General features: G+C 41.7%; 1 protein-coding gene across 10 annotated transcripts in view; it reads left to right on the forward strand.

The window, feature by feature from the left end:
* Positions 1-12,785, forward strand: part of EYA3 (EYA transcriptional coactivator and phosphatase 3) — a 970,709-nt gene that overhangs the window by 501,428 nt on the left and 456,496 nt on the right. For all 10 annotated transcript variants that reach the window (XM_085647584.1, XM_085647578.1, XM_085647577.1 and 7 more), the window contains one exon: positions 2,917-3,002. In XM_085647584.1, coding sequence (XP_085503710.1) covers positions 2,917-3,002 — 86 coding nt within the window. The remainder of the gene's footprint in view (positions 1-2,916; positions 3,003-12,785) is intronic.

The raw sequence follows: 12,785 nt of genomic DNA on the forward strand, positions 1-12,785 counted from the left end.
ATGACTAAATAAGGAGAAGTGTATATTTAGAGTGACGGAGATCGAATATTTACGTCACTCCATCTCGGAGAGAGGCATTGAAAACAAAGAGGATTTGTTGAAGGCAATAAACGATGCCCCAGTTAAAAAAGATAACAAAATCTTACGTTCCTTCATTGGCTTAAATGAGTACTATGCAAGATTTGTCTGGTTTTGGCGTGGAACCATTAAAACAATTGTTGAGGAAAAAGAAGAAATTTTGCTGGACTGATATACAAACCAAGGCGTTTGAGGGGGTGAAGCATTTAACTTTACAGTGTGATTCTTTAAAACCTTTAGTACAAGATAGAATTTGTGAAGTTACAGCGGATGCCAGTGCTACTGGCATCCGCTGTTTTATGACAGGATTGATGGAAAAGAAAGGACGATTGTTTTTGTCTCCCGTACCCTGAAGGGTGCTGAGTACAGTACTATAGAGTGGGAGACTTTGGCTTGTGAATGGGCTGTAAGCAAATTCAAGATTAATTTGTAGGGACAGAGGTTTAATATTTTGCACTGATCAGAAGCCGTTGGTGTATCTTATGAGTGACAAGGAGTTGATGAATCATCTTCCAGACTAGTCAGATTAAACACTTCTTTACAAGAATTTGACTTTGAGATTTCTTATCTTCCAGGGAGTTTGAATGTCCGGGCTGATTGTTTGTCGTAGTTACCTGTACAATGATGCACAGTTGCCTGTATAGTGATGAATGTAATGATTTGATCTTGTATGAGTGTGTGCTTGCAGTAATTGATACAGTGGAGAGTGCAATTTTCAGCTGAGGAGTGGGGCAATGAGGGTATCGCAGATGTGCTGTGTTCAGTCTAACCATAGATTTCTCAACAATCGAATATTCCCCATGCATTCGACTGGATCTGGAAACGTTTCAGCAGTAACTTGCGTGCCAGTCTGTGGCACCTTGTGGCTTCGCTGACTCCGTTCCATTCTGGAAATGACATGCAGGGGCCCATATAGGTTCCTCCTTTGCACATTGAGGTCCGTTCTTTTCATTTTGGGTGTCCAGGTATGAATTTGGAGCTACCTCATTTCTGTGAGATAGTTTTGTTTAACCAAAATTCTTTGTGTGCAAGGGAAAGGCCACTTCTTAAGCTGACAGGGTGTAAAGCTGTAAGGACTGTCGTTAACAAATGTCCGTGACAGATCCACACCAGGTGTGCCTGGGGTTGAACCATGAATCTATGTACTGTATTGACTGCACGTCAATAAATGGAAAGATTGTACATGACCGTGAGGCAAAGCTTTCCGTCACCAAATATCAGAAGACCCCATGTCATGACCAGTTCAAGTTCAAGGTCTCTGTCCCATTCCAGGAGCACACCAGTGAAGCCCAGCCATGATTGTCTCCGTTCTCTAAATCTTCAGCAAAGTAGAAGAAAGGGCACAACAATTCCAAATGGGACTCCTTCCAGTCTGCCACTCTTGAACTCTTCAGAGGGTGCACTGAGGGTCCGTGGATATCCACAAATAGAACTTTTGTAACCACAAAGACCAATTTTGTGTACAGTTTCCCCAAGCACTAAATGAAGGTCATCACACTTTTGATCATCTGACAGGAGAAATGTATTTCTGCTTTACGCCTCCTATTGACCCCAGATATCCTGCTTAAGCTAAGATATTACAAGACAATGCCTCTCATGAATTTGACATGCAGGCCAGGTCTTCTGCAGGCTACAATGCCAAATCCTCCAACCCCAACCTACTGTCCTTAATATTGGAGCACTGTCTTATAAATCCTTTCAGTATGGTCCTCTTAACTTGTTTCACTAGCATATGAACCTTCTTAGTAATACAATGCTCTCATCCACCGGAGCGTTATGTCTTCAATTGCCAAAGGTTCTGTATCTGGCATTTACATATGAGCATTATTCCAAACAGGTAACCGTAAGAAACCGTGCTACCGTACCCAATTGGCAAAATCTAGTTTGCATTTTACCCATGTACTCCTGGCTGAAGTTACTGCTTAAATAAAAAAGTCCTTTGTTGCTTGGTGTTTTAACTTTTCTGGTTAAGTACTTGCTAGAAGGTACAGCAAAATATTCTCCCTGTGATCAAGAGACCCACTCTGCTTTGCGGGTTCTTATTTACACCCTTCCATATTTGGTGGCCACTCCCATATAATGTATAAGTAGGACCTCCGTCACTGTTTGTTAACTGCAGTTTCCCTAGCAGCAAACCAACAAATACCTCTGCTGCTTGCAACTTTAGTTAGATGCCGATTCTGTATACCGAGGCTTATTCCAAAATCTTTTCTAAGAATCAGGAGCTAAGAACCCCCAGTGGACCGTCTTATTGAAGGAGATCGTAAATTCTCATTTTGAGCAAAACATCTCTTTACGCTTGATCCCTCCAAATTTAGCTTCACAAGCTGAAAATTCAGCTTCACCAGCTGAAATATCATTACACATGCTGGATGTCAGTATAGTCCTATGATTTTGCTCTGAACATCTAAATTGTAAATATTGTCCCATTCATACTGATAAAAATTTCTCCTTAACGATCAGTCCCCAGACAGATAGTATCCTGAAGAGCCTTCTATTATTGGTAGGGCAACGTTCTCAGAAACTAAAGTCTATTCCACAACAGATAAACCTGGTCCTGCAGCTTTATTAAGACGTGTCCCAATATCGAAAATCACTAAATGCTTTACTTGAAGTAAGATTTGTTTCAAATGTGTTGTAGCTCCAGGATCCCACATCTAGGTGGAGCAATCAGTGTTTGATGTATATAAAGGTTGTCATTACAGAGAACTGGAAATCTACTAGCTTTTGCTTACTTGCATTATACTGCTTTAATTTGCGTTTTGAATCCCTTTGGCACTGTAGAATTGCCTGTTATAATGTAGTAAGAGATCTAATGATTTTATTTTATTTTTGCAGCTGGGAGTGCGAATACCAATACCATCTCAACATCGTCAACAGTTTCAAATATTCCATCTCCAACAGTTTCTACTGCATCACACCAGGTAATTATGAAAAAGTACCTTTCATAATTTATCATAATTGTGTAATCTTCCAAACTATTGTCCTAGAAAAGTTTCAATGACATGAAGCCGATACTTTACCTATTATCAACATTAAGAAATTATGTGAATGATTGCAAAAGTTTTTTTAATAAAAACTTAATTTGTTTGTGATGTGATATAGTGCTGAATACCATGCGAGAACAGTGTTTCTGGTATTCAGTAATCAAAATGTGTCCTATCCTGCAAAAGGACTATTAACACTCGACTCCCTCTTTCTTACACACCTTGGTCTAGAAGTTTGTCAAAAAATTGATGCAGCTTCTATTAATAGGATAGAATGAATAAACTACTTTTGAAAAAGAGAAAATGAACTACCACTTCACTCTTGTGCCTATCCAGAGTTACAATGAACTTGGTAACATTTATCTGTATGTGCTGGGTAAATACTAGCCCTTTTTTGCTTAATTTTAAATGTTACTGTTGATTAGTATGCCATCCAATTAATGGTGTACCTGATTGTATATCAAGTTTTAATGAACTTAATCCTTAAGAAAAAATCTTTGCTTCTCTTTGGTTTAGTAAGTAACTTTAAGACCTATGCGTCATGGTATGTTGCATTGTTACTTTGTGTTTGTGTAGAACCCGACTACCGTGTGTCACTATAACGCATTCTCTATCAGGTTGTTATTGCCTGCGGAACGTCATCCGTCAAATTCAAGAAACCCTCATTTGACCGTGTATGTTTATATTTTTTTTGTTTGATTGTGAGGTTATTAGAGACTTATTCAGTGTTAAATTTCACAATGGCTTAAGTGAGTTAATGTGAATGTCAAGTAAGTTCGTCCTTCGACTCTTTTTTTGTTTTGAGTGTTTTATTAATTTTTCTTTTCGTTTGTTTTCTTGATTTAAGGTTAACATGCTCATTGTTCAGCTCCATAGTGATTTTTTTCCATCCATGCAACCGAATATAGGTCAGTAGGTTAATGGGAGGAAAGCTTGCAATTTGTCTAACCATTGGCAATGTCTCTGGGTAGCATCCCAACCCATTGTTCTTTTGCTCACCATGCCACCTAATGTTAGGCCCAGCCATATGCAAATCTATCCTGATCTTGCTCATCATGAGAACAGTCCAGTCCGAACTGCCAGGCGAGATCCTCCCTGAACTAGAACACAAACAGTGCTGGACCGGTTTCACCCTAGTTATGGGGGCAGGAGGATCGTTTATTACTAGTAAAGTGATCTGACATGTTTTAATTCTTGCAAATAGTTTCAGAATCTGATGGGCCATAGTTGCTTGTGTTAGATCTTGCACAGATCTTCGATGTTACAGACATTTTTCTCAGCAGCATGTCCGTACTTTTCCTTCAGAACATGCTGCTGCTCTTTTGATGCCTTCTGTCTTCTGGATGGCCACTTTTTCAGTCAAGATAAGTAGATATATTCGGTCCTCGTGATTCATCGGAGGCTATTGCTAAATATTTACTCATGGAATCACGTAGATCCGATTTCCAGCTAGTTATGTACAGCCAAAGATATGTCCTACTTCTCAGCGGGACAGTATTTTCATGTGCTACTTTCTTGGCTTAGTCTTACACGCCTGAAGCACAACTGGAAATCCTATATTTGTCTTGCTTGCTATTCCAAACACCTGAGCAAGACTTCAAAATTCCAGGATCCAATGTGAACACTCCTCAAAATAGGAGTACACACACTTTATAATACCAAAATACAACGTAAACAAAGCTTAAAACTTATTTGTCATGTGAAGAGGATTATTTATTGCAGCAAGGACCCATATATCAAATGGCAATAATGCACATGTAAAATAACTTTATATAGTGAATGTATATACACAAGAATACGTGCATAGAAAGATAACTGCATGTGCACAAGAATGAGTAATTAGAACTTGGAATACTTCACCGGCTGGCTGCCTGTTCAACATCATCATTGCCAACACGACTGAGGAACTTGTTGACCGTCCCCGCAGGACGTCTCAGCTGGGCACAGAAGCCCTGCCTGGTCAGTGCCTCCACTCCCAGGAGAGTTCCTTTCAAAGCACCAAGAGGTCTCCGTCTTTATACTCTTTGCTAACGTGGAGAGAGACTTGTATAAACTCCACCTTCCTTCATCTGCACTGTAGGTGCTGGCTGCACTCTGCGCCGAGGTCAGCTGGCCTGGCTCCGATGAGAGCTGAGGCAGAATTCTTCACATCCTCATCCTTGGACACTGTAGGCATCCCATACTGTCTCTTCTTATCTCTCTTGCTCGGTGAAGTAAAAAACATAAGCAATCTGTATGTGCGCAAGTAACTTTGGCCTGCCTGCGTTCGCAGCTGAAAGGCAGGGTCAGATAGACACAAGATGAAACCGTGCTCACAATTGTAGTTAAAGTAAAATTAAGTCAATGCTTAATACATGATCTCACAATATGTAGCTGTCTGTAGCATTACAATTTGCCATTCTCATTTTGAACCACCTATTCATGATGAGCTAAGATTCATGAAAACCACCATTCTCAAGGATAAGACTCAAAGGTAAACAGATGTTAGGATTGAATCCTTAAGGCACGTCACAAGTCATTTCTGCTTCTGACATGAAGTTACACACTTTAAGCAGTTGGGGTGAAAAGAGGAGCTCTCATTTAGGACTAGACCTCCAAGCCCATGCAATGCTTTTGGGTTCACGTTTAACCTGTCATGGTCATCTGTAAAAAAAAATCCCAATGATTGCAGAAGGACATGTGAGCAGGAGTCTCCTTTGTTCAAAATGTGATGCACATCGCCCAAAATAATTAGAGGAGTGGATTGTGCTCTAACCAGGACAGATGCATGATTGATGCATCCCTTGACGATAGTCTTTTATTTGAATAGTAACGCGTCTCTCCTTAGTCTGTCCTTAGTTTTTCTTTACAACCTTCATCTGTTCCTGCATGTTCATGTCCTTTTAAAATGTAGTTTTGGGGGAATTTTTTCTTGCACTAAATTCACTCCTAACTGCCCCTAGCATGGTGTGATTTTCAATAGGGGTCCATACTTTCTTTGTTGCCTAAACAAGGCAGCTTTAGTCGTAACTGCTTTTTTGTATCTATTGATCTCATAGTAGTATAGTGGGAAAAGCTGTTTTAGGTTTGACTGCCTCTTATTTTGCTTCAAAATTGTAGGATATCCCCTTTGTAAGAATGAGTCACTGCTTATGCTACACAGTGCTACCCTATTTTGTTGCATGTTAGCTTACCCTTTGTCCCTAGTGGCCTTGCATTGTTAAGATCACTATCAAACCATCTTTGTTTTTTTGCTTCCAGAGCAGAAAGCTTGACACTGCTGGTAATGGGGTACTTCTAGATCTTTGCCCACTAATAGTTGAGGACAATTCCCTATTCTCCTCCTCTCCAGGCTATGGGTGGGCTGAGGGTTGATGGCAGAGATTTGTTTTTCAGGGATTAGGGACCTTTTATTGATTATCGTTTATCCCTTTTTAAATTCCCTTTAAAAACTGGTTTCTTCACACTGGTCTCTCCTTCCTTCATATGATATACATCACACTTCTAAGAGCATTAAGTCTGTTACATCCTGCCTAATGGAGTCTACACAGGCACTCCAAACAAATTCTTGAAACTTCAGACGATGCAGAATGAAGCGGTGAAAGTGCTTCTACCTGGAGAAATGCATCCATATTACTCCAGCTTTGAAGGAGCTTCACTGGTTTGCAGTGCATCACTAGATTTAGTGCAATGTTCTGTGCACCTTTTTCAACGATTGTTGAGGGGTAACCCTGCTTAGCTAAGAACTCCAGTGAGTGGGACTTGAGATCTAGCAGTGAATGCTTGATCATCCCACACAAATAGAAGTGAAATAAATTCAACAACACAACCATCGAGGGAGTTCACCCAATTCTGTGGGCCCTTACATAAGAATAGAGCAGTCCTTGGCCTTCTTCGAAAGGCTATAAAAACCATCCTCTTCAAAGATGTACATTTAACGGTTGTTCCCAGTGAGAATTTTGAATTCATATCCAGTTAGATCTGACTGTTTCCACCCAGTTCTGCCCTCCCCTTCTAGTGTGTGAAAGGCTGGGAAGAAGCATACGAGCAGACCTGTGCTCTGGTTGGGAACCTGATGTTTGAGTAGGGCAAGTCTAATCGATTGCTGCTGACTCTAGAGCTAGCACCTGGTAATGCCCTGAAATTTAAAACCAGCTGTACAGGACAGCTAAGAGTGAATGCTTGCAGGGCCGAGACTGTCAGCAAACCCCGTACGCTGTGGCAAAGCATGCAGGAGTCTGAATATGCGGTGTTCTGTGACAATAAGAAGCGTATCTATTTGCTGGAACTGCACTTTTGATGATGGCTTTAATACAACTGTAAAGGCCCAGCTGCCACTGCCCATCTGGAAACTGTATTGCTATCCCACAGGAGAGCCAACGAGAACACTGTGCAAGACATTAATTATTGAAATTGCTCCTGAATAGTCTGCTTCCCTTCTGCCCCCACAACACTTCCTTATATGAAGTTAATAGCAAGTGCATGGTGTATGTCTGAGGGTGTAACATGTTTGTGAGGGATACTTCTAACCAGATTCCACCAAAACATGCCTTCCATACCACAATGCATTTCAGATGGCCACTTATCTATCCTTTGCAAGAAGTTCAAGCTCTTAGTGATGTGAGCCATAGAGAGGGTACCAGCATCAGAGATCTGGACTGACTGCAGCTCCCGATACTTTCTTGTGCCAATAACAGATGGAGGACTATGCCCTATCCTATTTTAGACCTCCACCCCTGAACATTTTCCTTAAGGACAAGTTCAAGATGCTCACCATGTCCCATGCTCTGTCTGCCATGGATCAAGGCAACTGGAAGGTAGCATTGTATTTGCAGGGTGCCTATTTTCACTCCCTTGTCCTGTTATTCCAGAGAGTTTTACCTGCGGTTTCAGGTAGGCGATGAGGACTTTTTTTTTTTTCTGTGCTCCTCTTCTGCTTCAACAGTGCCTTTCAGGTGCTCACAAAAGTGATGGTGGTGGTAGCTGCCCATCTGAAGAGGTTGGGATGATCAGTCTTCCAATACCTCTGCAACTGTTTCTGAAAGGCGAGCTTGCTTCAAATTGTGGTGAACCTTTTCCAGATGACTGCCGACATGTTGATATCCTTGGGATTTACCATCAAATTCCTGCAGTCACAACTGACTCCTTCAGACTCCCTTTCATTGTATATATCCTGGACACTGTGTGTGCTGTTTCAAGCCTTCTCTCCACCAGTCCAGAATATTAAGGCTTTGATCCAAATGTTTCAATCCTTGACCTGGGTTTCAGTGAGAGCGACTCGGACGCTTCCTGGCCTCTTGGCCTCTTGCATCCCGTTATTAGATGGCACATGTGGGCCCTGGAGTGGCATCTGAAGTCTGTGGGCTCAGTACTAATGGATCTTCTAAGATCGCATCCAGCTGTTGAAGGAGACAGCGGAAGATCTGCAGTGGTGGTAATTTGACTGCAGTTGGACCAGCGGCATACCCCTCTCCCCACCCAAGAATTATGTTCATGACAGATGCCTTTTTGCTGGGTTGGGGAGGCCATCTGGGAAACCTACAGATCAGCGGACTCTGGTGCCTGACGAAACCTGCCTGCTCATCAGCCTGTTGGAGTATTGGGCAATTCTCTTTGCATTAAAGGGTTTGTTCCCATCCATCAAGGGGGAGAGGGTGCAGGCTTTTACAGACCACATCTCTGCCATGTGGTACTGCACCAAGTTATGTGGGTGGAGTTGTGGGTCTGGTGCGAAGAGGCTCTGCTCCTCTGGAACTGGCAGAGTCGTTAAGACATCGCCCTGGTCGTACAACTCCCGACAGGATCTTTTAACTCCAGTGTGGACTATCTCAGCCAGCATTGCCCTGGGGATCACAAATTGCAGCTACATTCTGAGGTGGCACACTCTGTCTTGATCCTTTCACCACTGCCCCAAATGCACAGTGTCAAAATGTTGGAATTTCCTAGGCAATTATCCCTTGAAGATGCTTTTTGGTATGACTGGAGCGCAGGACTCTTGCACACCTTCCCGCCTCCACCTCTCCTTCCCAAAGTTTTGAAGTAGATGAGGAGCGACTTTGCCAAAGTCATCTTAGTGGTTCAGGATTGGGCCAGGAAAATGTGGTACCCAGAACCTCTGACCATGAGCATCTGTTCTCCAATCCAACTGCCTCTTGGAGAGGGTTACCTGTTGCAGTAGCAGGGCAGAGGCCTGCACCTGAACCTTGTACAACTTAAATCTACTTGCTTGGACATTGAGCTCCAACAGTTGACTACTTTCAGCCTTCCTCCTGAGGTGGCAAATATCATTCTGGCAGGCAGACATCCCTCCAACAAAACCATCTAAGCCGGATGCTGGAGTTCGTTGTTTGTTCTTCTAGGGATTTCCAGCCCTCACTAGCCCTCTTGTCTGTTATTTTATCCATGTTTGAAGGCAAGTAATGCCTTTCTATGGTAACAGTTAAAGGTTGTCTGCCTTTTTACGATTACCTGAGGAGTTTTCTAAGGGATCTGATCCATATGCTCCCTCCAAAACCCTTTGACTGTTGGAACTCAAAATGTTTATGCTTGAAATCAACTAGGGCACAGAGATGCAAGTGGAAGGTAGACTTTTATATCCCTGCATCTTCTTTGGAATCCTGAACTTAAGCCCAAAGGGTCACTTGGACCTACGTTCCGCCACATAGGCTATGAGCCCCCTGACACCAGATTGCTAGTGAAATTAATTTGTGGGAGCTCAACTGGTCCACCGTCAAAATGCCCATTGTATATGGGTATTTGGAATGATGCCTGCAGCTTTAGCCATGCGTTTAAAGTTCTCTGTCCTGATAGTCAGGTGAATACACTGGAACATGTATTGAGTATAGCCTGGGAACAAAAACTATAGTATTGCTTGAAAGAATTCATTTTATATCCTGCATATTGGACCCAGAGGGTGATGGAGAGCTTCGTACGAGTGCATATTAAAAGTTACAAATTACATTTAAAATTAAAATACGCCATAAAATACACATCAAATCACACCAAATATAGAGTACAAAATAACATTAAATCAAGCCAATTTCAAATACCACTATCGGGATACATGTCTAAAAAGGATATTCAAGCTTAATAAACAAAACAATACAAAACCTTAATCCAGCTCATTATTTTTCATACAGATGGAAGGCACTGGGACTGATACATTTCCCTCAGGGTCTGAATTGACCCTAGGGAAGCAGATCTTGCTATTCCTTTTTAAGTTGTCATACAAATATGATGCATTTGTTTTCCAGCAATCTCCTTGTTGTGGGATTGTTTTAGTGCCCTTGACTTTTTGAATGAAAGGATTATAAGGAGTAGTTCTGCACTTCAAAGTTGTTTTCACCTCATAGGATCAATTTTGGGGTTTGAGCTAGAAGGGGAGCCCAAGTGAAGGTGCTTAGGTATAATGCAGGTGAGTTTTATTTGTTGCCCACTTACCTCTGTAGAAAGGCAGTTCACTGTGATCATGAATGGTAAATTATGACCAGATTTTATTCTGCCTGAGGATATTCTTGCCCCTGCCCCCAATGCCGCTTTAAAGGAGTAATAGATAAAGGTTAGGAAATCGCGCAAGGAGTTAATTTACATAGTCCAGCTCAATAGCATGAAAGCTTGAATCATTTGATTAAAAACATTTTTAGATGAAGAATTTGTCTCAGAACGATGAGCTGGTATTGTGCTCCGAAAGCCAGTGAGTTAATGTTTGCTTGAAGTTACTAGTTTAATCTAGGGAGAAGCATGCTGATTTGACACATGCGATAGACTGGTGGCAATTCATTATAAACCTAATGCATGAGTTGATCACGTTTAGACTGGGTAGTAGCGCTTATGGGGTGCTGAGGAGAAACACTTTTGAGTGGGTTCACTTTGCGATGGTGTCTCATCATCCACAAAGGAGTTTCAGCCTCCACCCCGGCAGTTTTTTCTATTTATTTGGGGGAGGAATAATTCAAGTGAAGCTGGAGGTCATCAGAGTAATAATGTTAGGCAATGGCAGCGAACCAAAGGAAGGAGAAAAGATGTTCCTTCCAAAGTTTGTAAAGACTCGGCTAGAACAGCCCCTTGTGCAACATCTCGTCTGATCACTGATGGGTTGGAGAGGGTTGGTAAGTTTGACATGCCTACATTGATTCTTGAGGTAAGACACATTTCTGCGTGAGGACTTCTTCTCTCAGCTCTATTCTTAAGGAAGTTAAGCAATGTAGAATGATTTACTGTGTTAATATTGTCTGACAGGTCTATTGGAATGAGGTGGCAGGAAAACCTCTTTATTTAGAATACGAACTGCATTGCTGGCTTTTTTTAGAATGGCTGTTTCTGTACATCATCTAGACAGATTGCATGCAGTTCATCTATGAAGAATCTGTTTTCAGTTTGAGTTGAACATTTGCAGGAATTTTCCAGCATTAGCTCTTTCACATATTAACTTGCTTGAACGATTCCCTGTCACCAGGCTAGGAATCCCTGGCCCTTGTAGAAAAGCAGCCGACAGAGTTAAAATGGTCATAAACTCCACAGTGTTTTTGAAGCACATCCATCTCATTTGAAACAACCCAACTATCAGTCAATGAGTTGGAAGTGTTGAGCTCTCCACTTCACCGTTGCTCAGCATTCCACTGCAAGTCATGTGTGAAAAGTCTCAGATAAAAGCTCTTCTCCTTGCTATCTGAAATCTTATTTTTACTGCATTTGGACTTCTACCTGTTCTCCCCTGGACTTCAGCTGGCTCTAGCTTCAGCTCCAACTAACTATGGGTTGTTTCTGGGTTATTTTATTGTACTATACTTTGGCACAGTAGGGGCACCTTCAACTGCCATCCTGGCAGATAAAATGAAAAGATCTTTCTCAAAATTGTGTTCTGACTGTGCATATAATCTGCATAAACCTTATACCCACAATCAGTACATGTATTGTCTTTATCCTTCTCTCCAAGCTTTTCATTATGACATCTGCATGACTTTCTGTTCAAAAAGCTTAAAGGACATGTAAAGGAGACTCACCTTATCTCTAAAAAAAAGAAAGATTATTTCCCCCTCTGCAAAGAAACATACCCACACCAGAGGCATCCTTTTTGAAGTGCTTCTCCAAGCACGTCCATGTAAGTGGTGCAAAAAAGAAACCTTTTGAGCTCTTGCAGCTAAAGTTAAAGACCAAAGTGCCTTGATTCTGCTGCTACGAGTGACAAAATATAACCTTCAATAGAAATGGCCAAAAAGCTGCGGACCAACCTCTGCACAAAATGACACAGAAACCCAGATCCGCTGAACTTCAGTGAGGACCATACCGATGTTCCACAGTCAATTACCTGCTAATACCGCATTCAAACTGCTGATTGCTATCCTGTCAAGTAAGAAGGCTCCTTTAACAGCACTGTCTGCTTTCGGTTGAACAGCGACCGAAGCAACAACAGTCCTTGTCAAAGACAATCATGTTGGCAACAACCTGTTGTCAATTACATTACCATTGCACATAGTACAGGCAACACTACCAGCAACATTTTTTTTAACCATATTTGGATGTTCCTCCACTTATTTGCTTTGTCCACTGAATGTCTTCCGTCATTTGCCAACACACATCTTCTACTCTGAGCTAAAGGTGGAAGTATATGACCAGTAACAAACTTCAGCAATTACTTCTAGCTCTACTAGGTGTTTGCTACATACTAGAGTATTAGGTGACTATGGGAGGTCTCTAGAAGGCCAATAAATATCATTTAGTACACAGTGAAGAATAAGCTCC

This window comes from Triturus cristatus, chromosome 3_2 (genome assembly GCF_964204655.1).
Source record: "Triturus cristatus chromosome 3_2, aTriCri1.1, whole genome shotgun sequence".
NCBI lineage: Eukaryota > Metazoa > Chordata > Amphibia > Caudata > Salamandridae > Triturus > Triturus cristatus.